The following is a 14,303-nucleotide window of genomic DNA, read 5'->3' on the forward strand; positions in this document are numbered from 1 at the left end:
AGCTCAGCACAGCAGTGGATTTGATGGATTTTTGTGGCTTCTGCAGACCTCCACACTTACTCAGGTAAAGCTTTCTGTTAGTGTATAGACTTTGATAGTCACTTAATACAGTGGCTTTGTACTGGTTTAGTCTAACCTGTAGAGGTTTAGTGTTTTCCGAAGTGGATATCTGGACATAATTGAGCTAAGAATGAAATAAAAATCATATTCACATACTCTGCTGTTTTGATCTTAGTGTGAATGATACTTGGAAATTGTCATTCCCTCAGAGGTACAAGACAGAAGCAGAAGTAGTGCCTATGATACAAATGTAGTTTTTTTTTTGTTGTTGTTTTTCTGCAACAAAGAAACCGTATGGCAGATGGGTCCGTTCTTAAAGAGGATCAGAGGATCACATCTTAAATATTATCAATTATCATTATCAATATTATCAAAGCTTAAAGATCCCTCAGCCTTTCCTTACATCCCTGCTGACAAAAACAGCTTAGACCAGCATGAATCCCAGCACAGTCCGATGGTCATTCCAATGGTCTATCCTGGTTTATGCTGGTCTGGTTTATGCTGGATCAGCTCGCCAACCAGCATGGTAACATGTGCAGCCCTTCAGCCAGAAAACTGTCTGAATACACCCATCAGCCATAACATTAAACTTCTTGTGCCCAATATTGTGTCGCCAAAACAGTTCTGAACTGTTGAGTCATTTTTAGCAATGCATGCCGCTCTTCTGTGGGATCAGACTGGACAGTCTAGCTTCCACTCCTCACACACATCAAAGAGCCTCAGCCATCATGACCCTTTCACTGGTTGTTCTTCCTTGGACTCTTTTTGCTTGGTATTAAACCACTGCATACTGGGTACACTTCACAAGACCTGCCTGATGTTTTAGAGAAGCTGACCCAGTCGTGTAGCCTTCCCAGTCTGGCTCTGGTAAAAGTGTCATCTTCAATAACTGACTGTTCACTTGCTGCCTAATATATCCACCCCTTGACAGATGAAGACACTGGACACTCACTGTAGATGGAGATAACTAATGTAGCTAATGTTAACTTAAGAACTGTAGATATATTCTACCAGGGATTGTAACATCTGAGCTAATCAGGAGTGACATTTTCCCCTCTTGCCCTCTACTAGGTATCCCTTGCACTAAGCGGTGGCACAAGCTGTATGACTGCATGGCAGCCATGTTCCAGATGGCAGTGTGTGGTCATCAGTGACTGAGTCATGGCCTCCCTGGTTGGCAATGCCCACTGGCAGTTCCTGGGTCTGGTGCTGGCAGTACTTGGACTTATCTTGACGGCCGCTACTAGTGGAATGAACGACTGGCGGGTGTGGTACATGGACGAACAGTCCGTCATCACCTCCCACATGGCCTGGGTGGGTGTCTGGAGGGCCTGCTTCTACAGCCACGTTCATGACACATTCGAGGTTTGCCAGAACATCGGCATCACAGACTCCTTCACTCCTCCGGAGATCGCTGCAGCGCAGGTGCTGTGCATGGCTGCCATTCCTATGGGAATTGCAGGAAACCTGGTAGCAGGATACGCCGTGAGGCATGTGTACTTCAACGTTAATGCAAGCCGCATCACATGGGCCTTCCCATTGGCTGGAGCTTTGTACCTCTTCACGGCAACATGCTCACTGGTTCCTGTCATTTGGAATATAAATTCTGTGCTGGATAATCGTACTATAGATTTCCCCCCAGAGTTCCTTATGCCCCCTGCTCCATACAGACAGGAAGTGGGCCTGGGCATTGTAATGGGGATCGTTTCTTCTGCCTTGCTTATTGTCAGTGGGCTGCTTTTCTTGGTCTACAGGCAACGAGTTAAACTCCAGAAACCCAGCACTGAGGCTGAGGGTACAGTGGGGAAAGGGCCAGGCGTCACAAACCCCAGGACTGATGACTTTCTGGGTGCTGTTGCAGAGACTGGGGAGGAAGGAATCGATAACCCAGTGTTCAAGGCTGAGGACAAAGTTTAAAGATGTTGTGATATGGGATATCTCTCTTTCCCCTGTACATATCTACCTATTCCAACATATAAATGTTTAAAAACTGGACCTACATCTACACTGATAAGAACAATACATGTATCCTCAAATACTGGTTTGAAATATCACTCCGTTCTAATCATCTGTCCAATTGCAATCATTTTTGAGCATTTATCAGCTTATATACATTTTAGCATTTCTCTTCTATAGTTGAAAGTTACATTTGACCACATATTCTACCCAATGTGTTCATGTGACCTCCTCCTATCACTAGGAGGTTATCCGACAGGAAGCCAGCCACTGGCTCTTTTCAAACTGCCGGTGATGCAGCGTCGCAAGGCAGCCAGTGTGCTTGGAGGAAAGCGTGGCTCCCCAGCTCCTATACAACAGTGCCTGTGCTGGGAGTGATGTGGGGAGGAAGTTTCATCAACCTACCCTTAGAGAGCAAGGCTAGTTGTGCTCTCTCAGCCTTAGTTAAAAGATATTATTCCAAATTACAAAAAGGGTGTTTTATTTGTTTTTGTTTTTTTTAAAGCAGATCATACGGTCATCTGTTCAAAAGTTTGGAATCACTTTTGCTATTTTATTTACAGCAACACTGAATTACAATGCAGATCGAAATGCTCCAAAATAGACAACAAAGGTAGGCTTAGATGTTATATTCAGTATTTCAAGCATTTTTGGCCAGAACAGGATTATTCAATCAGAAAAAACAAAAATGAACTATAATTATCTATTTATTTATTTCCCTTTTATTTAACAGCAACATTCACCTCAAACTGTATTTACTGTTAGCAGTGTGTTGACGCACTAAGTACACTCAGTGCTTCACTATTTGTCATGGCTTTTCTTTTCGCACCAGGCAGTCCCTTTTCCTGGTGGCTCTGACAGACCTTTAACACTACTCACTGGCTTTTCTCATGGGTCTGTCCTCTATATAACCTGAGTGCTGCTGTTTTCCCTGTAAAGTTGTATTCCTTTTAATCCACTTGTAAAGCTGTGTAATCCACCGCCTGCTGCAATTCAGAGGAGCACAGATTCCTCACCTTACAGCTCTGCACACAGATTTCTGGAAAGCTGCTTTGGGACAATGTCTTGTGTAAAAAAACGTGCAATAGAAATAAAATGGAATTGAACTGAATGGGATGACTGGGGAACCCTTTAATTGCTTAAAACAGCTCCCTTCAAGCCAAAGTGTGTTATGAAGCTATAGTTCATTAGTAAATAGGATCTTTCTTGTAGAAACTGTAATAAAGCATTTTATTGCTGTCATGAAAACCATGTAACATTTTATTCTTTTTCATTTTCCTACATTTTATTTGACTGCAGCCGCTGCTCTTTACACTGTGTGAATATTGTAATCGTATAATGGTCTGAGTGGGACATGTTTTTGTCATTTCTTCTGTTTTTCTGTCCATACAGGCCAAGCAGCCAAACACGTAAACCAGCATTTTAGTGTGTCCCATGCTGGGGCCTCTGTGCTGTAAAATGACAGGATGTGCCATTACACTGGGTGTAGTTTTTATTTAGTCTAGCGGGCAAACTTAACTCATCTATTGACTATACTCCTCTCACTAGCGAATGGCAGAGAGACATAGCAAATGCAACTAAAGCTTTAAAGAAGTGGAAAAGAAAAGGTTGTATTGAATATATCTTATAAATGGTGTTTGCTTTTATTCTCAGCTGCACAGTGATCACTGTTTTAATGCGATAAGAACTCTAAGAAGCTCTGACTGTTAGAGTGCTCCAAACTTGATTTAAAAAAGGACTCTTTAATTCTTTATTTAAAAAAGGACTCTTTAAGTTCTTAGTTTGACCCATAGCTCTTTAATTCTTGATTTAGATTGTGGTTCTTAAATGTTTCATTTAAATCATGGCTCAATGTTTGATTTGGACCAGAGTTCTTTCTACCTTTTTTGAATCCGGGTCTTTAATTCTTGATTTAGATCTGGGTCTTTAATTTTTGTTAGGATAAGGGTAATGGATTTAGCCCATGACTGTTTTTAATTTAAACCATGGCTCTTTCAATCTTAATTTGGAAAAGCACTCATAATATTTTTTCATATTTTTAATTTCGGATCAGGATTCTTTGATTTTTGTGGCTTTTCAATTCTTAAATTGGATCATGGCTCTTCAATTCTTTATTTTGAGCAGGGCTCTTTAATGCTTAATTTGGAAGAGCACCTTTTCATTTCTTGGTGTTCGCTATGGCTCTTCAATTCACGATTTAGACCATGACTCGTACATTTTTGATTCAAGCTATTAGTCTCCAATTTTTAGGCCATGACTCTTCTTTTCTTAATCTGAACCACATTTTCAATTATTTTCAAAGGTGGAGTAGAGGATATTCAATTGTTCTAGATCAGAGAAACGCACTGAGTTGGACCAGGGCTCTTCAACACAGGTGTTTCATGTAGTGGAGCTGGTATCTCATGCAGCGGTTTACAGCACCTTTTGTAGCTCTTTAATCTAAATCTATAACCAACATTATATTATATATTATCACATATAATATAGATAGACCCATGATGTTGTTTCGCTGTGATTTATTCCTGTCACTGTGATCAATGTTTAGCTTTATGAACACATTTGCATGATGATTTTTATCATTGAACCTAACTAGCAGTGTGACCTTTAGCCTGCTTATCTGTCTGCATTCATTGGCCAACAAACATCATTTCCATGTGAAGTGACGCATATTGGGTTATTTATGTATCTTGTCCACAATTGCTGTTGATAAAGATCAGAAGATTTAAGCACGGTCCTCACTTACATAATTATGGCTTGGGTTGGAATTTGGCTCTCCAGAAGCTGATTTTTGAACAGAGGGATAAAATACTTCCTAGCCTAAGTATGTGGCTTTTGTGATCCCTGCTAGGAGTGGAATGAACTTTGTCATTAGCCCACAGCATGAAACCTCCCCTTATTATGGTGTTTTATCAGCCTTGCATGCAGCTCTAGTTGGTTGCTTGCTGAAATTTAATCTTGTTAATACTGAATATTAATTCTGACAAATCCCACTGTGAATTACATGATTTTCTTTTGTTATAAAACCACATAAGCCCCCTGATTACATGATAAAGGGAAATTATTTATTGCCAATTTAATCTGATTTTGTTTTCCATGTTAGCACTGTGGTGTGCTTGGGTCTGCTTTGTACTTTTGAATAGAGGAAGTGTTTGGGACACCAGAATGAAAAAAAAACTTGCAGCACTGGCAGCATGTGGCTCCCTAAAACAACTTAAGATAAAAAATAAGCAGAGCAGGAATTTATGGCCATGACATGCATAATAGCGAGGGGCATCAGTTAAAGTGGATTTGCATGTCACTGTAGATGTGTTATTCAGATATTTCTATTAATTAAAAAAATGGTGTAACCTTAAATAACCAGCATGAATCAGTAAGGTTCTGTTTATTTGTTATTTAAATGACTGTAGAAGTTTGTGTTTGTCTGGTTTAATTTCACTCTGTTTCTTCTGTTTACAGCAACCGTTAAGCCTTTCACCACCTGTGACTGAAAAGCAGAGGCTGAGGATGGTTGATGAAGCTGTGTATTGAACTCTGACTGATCAGCACACAGAACCAGGGCTGTTTAATAAAGCCTTTGTGAATCAGAGAGATCTCCCACCCAGCCTGTTACCCTGTTAACCATTAGGACTTCTTAAAGCTTTTTAAAGTTAATAACTTTTAAAGAACATCCGCAGAATGTACAGCACCTCTACCATATAAAGTTTTTTTCATAGAAATGTACATCTAAGTTATTTTATAAAGGGAACTCTCACTGTTGAGAAATGTGAACCTCACTATGGTGTGTATGGCTTGTACTATTATCATACACTAAAATAGTATCGGGACACCTACACTTTACACCTATAGGTGCTTAAATGACATCCCATTCCAAGTGCGTTGACATTAATATAGAGTTGGTCTCTCCTTTGCAGCTATAACAGCTTCCACTCATCTAGGAAGACTTTCTACATGAATTTTTGCCCATTCATCCAGAAGAGCATTTGTGAGGTCAGACACTGATGTTTAACGAGAGGGCCTGGCTCACAATCTTGGTTCTAGTGCGGGCCAGTCAAGTCCTTCCACACCAAATTCAACCGAAAAGGACCTTCCCCAAACTGTTTTCACACAGTTTGGAAACATGCAATCATCCAAAATCTCTTGGTACCCTGCTGTACTCCAATCCCTGAAAAGCAACCCCATAGCATTATCCCTCCTCCACCAAACTTTGCCGTTGGCACAGTGCAGTCAGGCAGGAAACATCCTTCTAGCATTCATCAAACTCAGACTTGTCCATCAAACTTATCCAGCGGTTGCATGCTTGGGGATGTAAGGCTTGTAATTCCTGTCTTTTTTGTGTTCTTTCTCTTGTCAGCTGTGTGAGGACCAGTGAGCTAAAAAGTGAATTAAACTTAAATATAGATACAGCGTGAGCTCTTTATCCAAGACAAACTTTACTGATGGTCCTATTTTCCGCAGTACTGGGTTTTACTAATTGCCATGTTTGCTATAATAAGCAAAACATTCTTTCTATTTCATCACTTTCTATTTGATTTATATATCATATTTTAGTAGTATCTACATCATTTAGTAGACATCTACATCATTAAAAAAGGCAAGTCTTAACATTCAGGGTTCCCTTTAAGATATATATAAGAACAGAAAAGTAGAAGTAGTCCAAGATTCATGCTGGTTGTGATCAGATGTCTGACCTGTAATACGCGGAGCCTGTGCATAAAGTAATCATTTACAGCCACTGCAGTTTACTACCACCATCTCTTCTGATACACACTCACACACTCAGTTTTTCCATATCATATAGCTTATGATAAGATCAAAGGGTAAAGACTGATATAGTCCAACATGACCATTTAGCCTGAAAGATACAATCACTGATAATTGACTGTAGGCACATTTAGGATTATGCAAGAAGTATGCTAGAATTTTCCTTGTGGCTCTGATGCTTCGTTTGTTGCATTACTAGCAGGGTCTGTGGTGCGTCATGCTAAGTAAGACTGAAAGCGCTGATATCAGTAGAACCACAATGTGTATATGTAAGAATCTTTGCCTGAGCCTTCAGTATCAGCGTTGGTTAGCTGTAGGCCAAAACCTCATCGGTTATCAGTTACCATCAGAGCCATGCGTGAACTGAATTGCTGATCATTAAACCACATGTTTAGGGTGACTCACAGTGGTTATGATCCAGAACAGAGCATCAAACATTAGCTGATGACAAGATAATAAATGACAGAGTGCAATAAATGTTCTAACTCTCTAAACCCTGTGCTAAAGCTCAACTACCATGACCTCCTCCAAGCAGCTGCCGAGGACCTGAAAATTAAGCTAATTGAATTGAATCGGCCGCATCCACCAAATGTATGTTTGGTAAAAATGATACCCTGCCAACTGTTGAGCACAGGGATTGATAATATGATGATTGTGTGGTAGCCTGTGGCACAGGAAACATTGCAAGAGTAGACAGAGGAATGGATTTTACTTAATATATCAGCATTATCTGGAAGCAATGTGACTCAGCCAGTCAAAAGACTGAGGCTATAAAGCAGCTGGCTTCTACAACAGAATGACAATGATCCACAATACTTCCAACTCCACCAGGAACTACTGCAAGAAATATAATCTGTAAGCTTGGACTTGGACATCCCAAACATAATGTGCATCCAAGATGACCCAAGCAAGCTAGCCCAGACAAGCAACTTCTGCCATTGAATCAAATATTAAGTAACTGTACATTTGCCAACAATCAGGGGTTCCTTTTTTGCATACAACTGTGAGCAGAGGGACAATAAAGTAGACTTGGGCTAAGTATGTACAGTACGTTGGTCTGAGTGGGAGAGGAATGGCATGAATATGTGGTGAGTGATTATGAAATGAAGGGAGTTTTCCATGTTTGGTTGCAGTACACATGCTGGTATCTGGCCTTGAGTGCTAGTCTGCACAAGCGTCTACACTCCCTCCAGAGGCCATGAAAGAGATTCCTTTAAACAAAATATTTCAATAAGGGGAACTAGTTATTATTTCGGTAAAACTCTCACCGCAGTCTTTCTCACCCTTGCTTTTTGATTTAGTTTGCTGTAATTAAAACAGTGTGACTAGTGAAGCCAAATTTCCCCCACCGAAACTCTTCAGAGTCAAATTTTTAAAAATCCACTAGCAGAGGCTTTGTCAGTAGCTCTGCTGAAAGCAGGCCGTGGTCATTTTTTAGCTAATGAGTGTGAGTTTTCCAAAAGCAGCTTAGCACAAAAATGATTCTTAAATGACTGAGATAGCATTACACTGAACACATCTGTTAAAATGGAAATCTGGGCATGTTTCTGGAAATGAGAGGGTGGGATTTGCTCAGTACTGAAACAACACAAAAACAAGCAAAGTTCCACACTGGTGTCCATGCATGCAGAACTTTGTGTAACATTCTTTTGATGAGATAGCAGCACAGCTTATGAGGCCATTCCTCCCTAAAAATCTCTCCAGATCCTACAGCTCAGGAGTCCACAGGTTTTTGAAGGAAATTCCGGCATTATTTCAATGGAGGACAGGGGATTAACCTTTCCATCAATTATGGCAACAGCCATACAACCACCAGTAATTACAATTACAAAATAACACAATAGTGGCTGATACAATAAACCACACATTATTAGCATTAGTCACTGATTTAATAAACATTATTTTGTTCCTTCTTCCCTTCATTCCAAAGACTTGGTTTTATCCAGAGCAGGAAAGCTGTGTATTGGTAAGAAACTTTTTGGGAAAACTGTCATAGTATAAAAATACACTATCATATGCATAATATCTGTATCAAAAGATTTTTTAATGTTTTTTTATGCAATCAGAACATCAGGATGAAGATATGTAGCATGATTGAACAACTGAATTGAGAAAGACCCCTAAATTCCAACTCAATTCTCGAATTTGAATTGAGATTTTTTGAATTGCAAGAAGTAGAATTGATATTCCATGAAATTCAAAGAAATTCATAATACATTATTAAGGTATATTAAAAATTAAACTTTAGAGCATATATATTACATATGATTACAACATAAATTTCATACAGATATTATTGTATGGACTTTATGTACACAATACTTTATCATAGTAAATATGCCTTTTTTTAATAATTACTATTCAAAACATACTCTATAAAACAGATCATTAAAATTGTAATAACTTATAAATTGTGGGAAATTATAGGACAGCACTTCACTTTCCAGAATAGCTTGCTTTATCCAAGTCTTTAAAATGGTTGCCCAAATATTTAGCACAGTTGGTTTTGAATACTTTCTTGTAAAATGAGCTAATTGAGGGTCAGAGCTGGTTTGTACTGTGCTCGTTCATTTTGGTGAGTCAATTCCCACAACACATGGAAACCACAGAAAATGAATGTTAAAAGCATCATTTTGACACTGATATGTGATAAGAATGAATTTCTCTAAATTGCAGTGATTTCAATTCAACTTCCCGGGAATCCAATTCAAATTCAATTTAACATCCTGTAGGGTGGATTCAATTCAAATTCATTCATTAAATTGAATCAAATCTGGAATTCTAAATTTTGCACAGCCCCATCTTTATTATTAATAAAAAAAATTTACAGTGTTTTTGAGAACCGATACAATATAGCAAAACATAAAACTGAAATTTAGATATATTGGTATTTTCTTACACTTCAAGGAGACAGGAGCTTAAAACACACACTGAAGTTCCCTCGGCAGGCTTGTCTTAAAGAGCTGCTCTGTCATGTTTTCATCTGTTTAGGGCGAAGCTTGGCATATTAGTGTATTAAAATATGTAAATCAATACAAAAATGTAAAATGTATTTAGTGCTCCATCTAAGGTGGAAGCTTTCGTTTTAGCATGATCTGTGCTTGTGGCAGCTAGCAATTAGCAGCAGCTGTTGAGTAGTTGGCTGCTGTTCAGGCGCAGCAATGCATCTGTGTGGCCGCCATATTGAAAAGGTCAAATTTCACTAATACAGGTCTATTGAGATAAGAGTAGTTCTCATTTTCACTTTCAGGCGAATTTCACAAACCGCATATGGAAGAGACTGCTGAAGAATTTTTTAGTAAACGTAACTTTGATTAGACCTGGGGACTGTCGTCCACTAACAGACCTTTCTAACCTAACTATAACTATAACTAACTATATAAATTTTGAGTTTACATGACTAGTTACTGACCGTTTCTATTAAACAGTCAAAATGTAAACAATGAAGCTGATAATCCTTTAATCCTACTGAAATTCAACCCAAAAATATGCCCTTGGATTTATAGGACTGGGATGGTGGTCAGTAGGCTTTTAGACACAGCATGTATGACATTACTTTTTAGTTGTTTTCTTGCCATTAAAAGATATCCATCAGTAATAAACAGCAGATCTGATAATAAATTATCTGATAATAAATTCATTCTAAATTAAATAAACAGTGACGTGTATTAAGAAATTTGCTGTGGGTCGTTGTCCTAATGTACTACATGAACAAGTCCCAGACTACAGCTCCTGGAAGAGGCAGCATATTCTTATCTAAGATTTCCTGTTATTTGAACATTTTTTTCAAATGGGGAGGTCATAATACACATATAATAAAAATGGCAAACAAAAAAGGAAACAAATGGACAAACTAAAGGACAATACATTTGGTAAATCACTGTGCTGCCAGAAAGTTTGGGAACCTCTTCTGTGAGATGTTCATTTTAGGTCATTCTACAGCAGGTTTAAACAGTGACTTGGCCAAAACATTTATTAGTGGATTTATTTGTGGGCTTAGGCTCAGTGTCCTGCTGCATGGCCCATTTATGGGTAAGCTTCAGCTCCTAGACATATACCCTGATATTTTCCTGTAGGCACAATCCACAATTCATAAGTCCACTGATGATGGCACGCTGCCCTGGACCCGAGCCAAACAGAAAGCCACAAGCCATGCTACTGCATGGTACTACACAGTTGAGATGAGGCTTTTATATTAAAATGCATGCCATGCACATCATCCTTGTTTGCCCGAGGGTGAACTCACGGACACTGACATTACTCAATGCAAGGTCCTTAGATGTGCCCCTGGTGTTACTTGTGACTTCTCATTCACAGTGTCCTTGGAGTGTTGTTTAGAATAATCCTTGGGAGAGTAACAGTGGTGCTAAATTCCTTTCATTTGTATGTATCTGTGTGTCAGTAGATCAGTGGAGACCAAACATTTAACAAACGGTTTTGCGTTCTTATCCAGCCTGGATAAGATAAATCTTTTTTTTTCTTTTGTGTTTTTTTAAGGTTGTATTGGACTCTCCTTTGTTTGAGGCATGACACATGGCACAAGGCCCAACTTGAGAAGTCTCCCAATGCAATTTGTCTTTTCACTAAATGGAGGGAAATGTTACAGTGGAGAGGTGATAATACATCATTTCATACACACACTACGGATGTGGAAACAGAGGTCATCATCCAAAATGATGCCAAGATTCTTGACGCACTTTTTCACCTTCACAGACAAGGACAATCAATAAAAAGTATATCTCTCCTCTGAGCCTCATTTCCAAGTATTTTACTGCAGTGCTGTTTGAGTGCTATGTGAGGCCAAGCACTTTGCACTGAAGCACTCTTCAAAGACCTTCACTCTTTCTTCCCAAAGCACAACAGACCGTCTTTCTGCTGCCAGACAGGTCTATTTTTGTCTCAGTGGACCATAGACCCCAGCTGCAATTAAAGCAATGTTTAGCAAAATCCTGTCTCTTACGTATGTAGTTTGACGACAGCAGAAGCTTTCTTTTCGTTTAGTTTGTTGGCACGGAGGGGCATCTTGTAAGTCTTACATGGGGACTCCAGGATGTAAGCAATTCCTGCCATTGTCCAGCTGTGAGGAATTCTTGCTCTTCAAAGCATCCTCTTCATTGTGTGTGTGGGAAGAATCCAGGTACATCCTCTTCCAGGCAGATTTACACAGATCCAGCTGTTTGAATGTCTTAATGGCCAAATGAACCATTGTACCCTGAACTGATTGCAAATTTTCGTTGCCAGTTTTCACGCATACGGTTTGCATGTGATATTTAATGTGTCTAATATATGGATATACTGGAATGAATATGGTCAGTAATGAAGTTTATTTCAGGGATAAGGAAGGATAAATCATCAAATGCCACCGTTTCTCCTCTGGGAATGTTAACTGAACTGTTTCTTAACGCCTATGACATCTTTAAATCTATTAAAAGTTCATACTCACATCTCATTAACAAAAAAGATTCTTTATGGAACCAATAATGGTTCTACATCGCTCAAACCCTTCTTGATGAATGTGTATTAGACAGGAGATGTGTTCCATGTGGACATAAGATTGTTTGGTGTAGACCAGGGCTAGGCAACAGGGACTAGAGCCAGCACTTATTCTAACAGACCTACTAACCCTGGCAAGTGACAAGTGAGTTGAATCATGAGTGTTTGTGCAGAAATAGCCCCAAAACAGAGCCCTTCAGGACTGGAATTGGCTTTTTGCACACTAAGGTGTATTATGCAGTAAATATAGGGTCTTCTGTACATACTGGTGAGGCTTTTCTTTGGTTTGTAATAACATGCTCGGTCCACCGGCAGGCCCTAAGCTGTTTAAGGGGTTAAAGTAACCCTCCTAACCCTGAGTGTTTGTCATATAGCTGTAAACAACTCCACCCTCTGTTACTAGTCTGTGTCACTAAGGAATTTTTTATAATTTCTCATAAACTCCTCATGTAACCTCAGAGTTTGACAACAGTCACCCTTAGACCAAGGGTGTAGCAGCCGTGGGGGGACACAGGGGACCCAACCCTCCACTTCCTCACATTTTGCAGTGATCCCTCGTTACACACTTAAGCCACTGCCCACAAAACAAGCCTGTGTTTTTGTCAAACGTAAAGCAGACAGAGAGCATTATCTACACAGATTAGCCATAACATTAACACCTCCGAACACTGCCTAATACTGAGTCGGTCCCTCTTCTGCCTCCACAACAGACCTGATCATTTGAGGCATGGACTCCACAAGACCTCTGATGGCGTTCTGGGGTATCTGGCACCAAAATGTTAGCAGCAGATCCTTAAAGTTGTAAGGTTGGGCCTCCATGGATCGCATCAATGAGTCTTACGTGCCCTTGGCCTTGTCGCTGGATCAAGGGATGTCCTTCCTTAGAGTACTTCTGGTTGGTACTGACCACCTCATACCAGAAACACCCCACAAGACCTGCCTGATGTTTTGGAGATGTTCTACTATCACAATCTGGCTCTTGTGAAAGTGGCTCAGATCCTTATGCTTGCCCAATCAAAGTTTGGCACTTCACCTGTCAGTGGTGTTAATGTTATAGCTGATCGACGTACAGCCACACACAAGAAATGTAGCCTTAGGTCAGGAATCTCAACACATTCTGAAGTTTCGCATTGTTGATTATTGCAGTGCCTCCCAGCATGACAGGCCACTTCACAGAAACCACTTTGAAACCACAGCTAATATATCTGATGACAAAAAGCCTACACAGTAAAGCATTAAAAGCTAGAAACAGCAGTTAGCGCTGACCTGGGTTCAGGAACACTCACTCATAAAAAAAGCCAATTAATGCTCATTTTTAGGCAGTTTTTACATTTTGTTAGCTGCTAAAGTCAGACTTTTAGTTTTGTAACATTTAGTGACAGCTTTAAGGGGCCTAAATATCTTAAAATATATGTGTATTATTAGTTTAAGCACTTTGGGAAGGGCAAAATGGTATGGGCTTAATGTTATCCTGCTTTATCAATTCCACATCCACCGTTGATGTGTGTTTAGGGTCATTGTCCTGGTGCAACATCCAGTTGTGCCCAGTTTTCAACCATCCAGCAGATGGTTTGAGGTTATGCTGAAGAATTCTGCAAAAGTCCTCCTTTCTACTTTCACTTTGTGAAATCTACCAGTTCCACTTTTAGCAAAACAGCCCTAGAGTATTGTACTACCTTCACCATGCTTAACAGGAGGTATATTGCTCTTGGGGTTAAATGCTGTAGACAATCATGGTCACTACCAAGGCATTAAAAGGGCTTTGACAGTAAGAAAACATTTGGAACAGTATGGGTGTGTATGTGTGTGTGCGTATATGTAATTTGTATGTATGTGTGAGTTGGCATGTGTACAGTTGTGAAGTATTGAATATCATTTCTACAGCATTTCATCTTTCCAGTGACGTGTAATATTAATGCAGTTCCTAGTCTTCCAGTGCTTACGGATAGCATTCCACTATCCCCCATGCTATGCTTGCTGACTGACCACATAATTATGAACCCCACATCCATCACACTACCCCATACTCATTT

The 14,303-nt window shown here is 39.6% G+C and overlaps 1 protein-coding gene across 1 annotated transcript; it reads left to right on the forward strand.

Moving 5' to 3' along the window:
- Positions 1 to 3,249, forward strand: cldn34a (claudin 34a). The gene is made up of 2 exons (XM_072683005.1): positions 1 to 64; positions 1,132 to 3,249. Exon 2 carries the CDS (start codon positions 1,222 to 1,224, stop codon positions 1,975 to 1,977), a length of 756 nt encoding a protein of 251 aa, XP_072539106.1. The 5' UTR covers positions 1 to 64; positions 1,132 to 1,221; the 3' UTR covers positions 1,978 to 3,249.
- The last annotated feature ends 11,054 nt before the right edge of the window (positions 3,250 to 14,303 follow it).

The sequence above is a fragment of the Salminus brasiliensis genome, chromosome 7, assembly GCF_030463535.1.
Source record: "Salminus brasiliensis chromosome 7, fSalBra1.hap2, whole genome shotgun sequence".
Classification (NCBI taxonomy): Eukaryota; Metazoa; Chordata; class Actinopteri; order Characiformes; family Bryconidae; genus Salminus; species Salminus brasiliensis.

Excerpts from the sequence above, each read along its gene's own strand:
- cldn34a (XM_072683005.1), top strand. The coding sequence starts at position 1,222 with ATGGCCTCCCTGGTTGGCAATGCCCACTGGCAGTTCCTGGGTCTGGTG.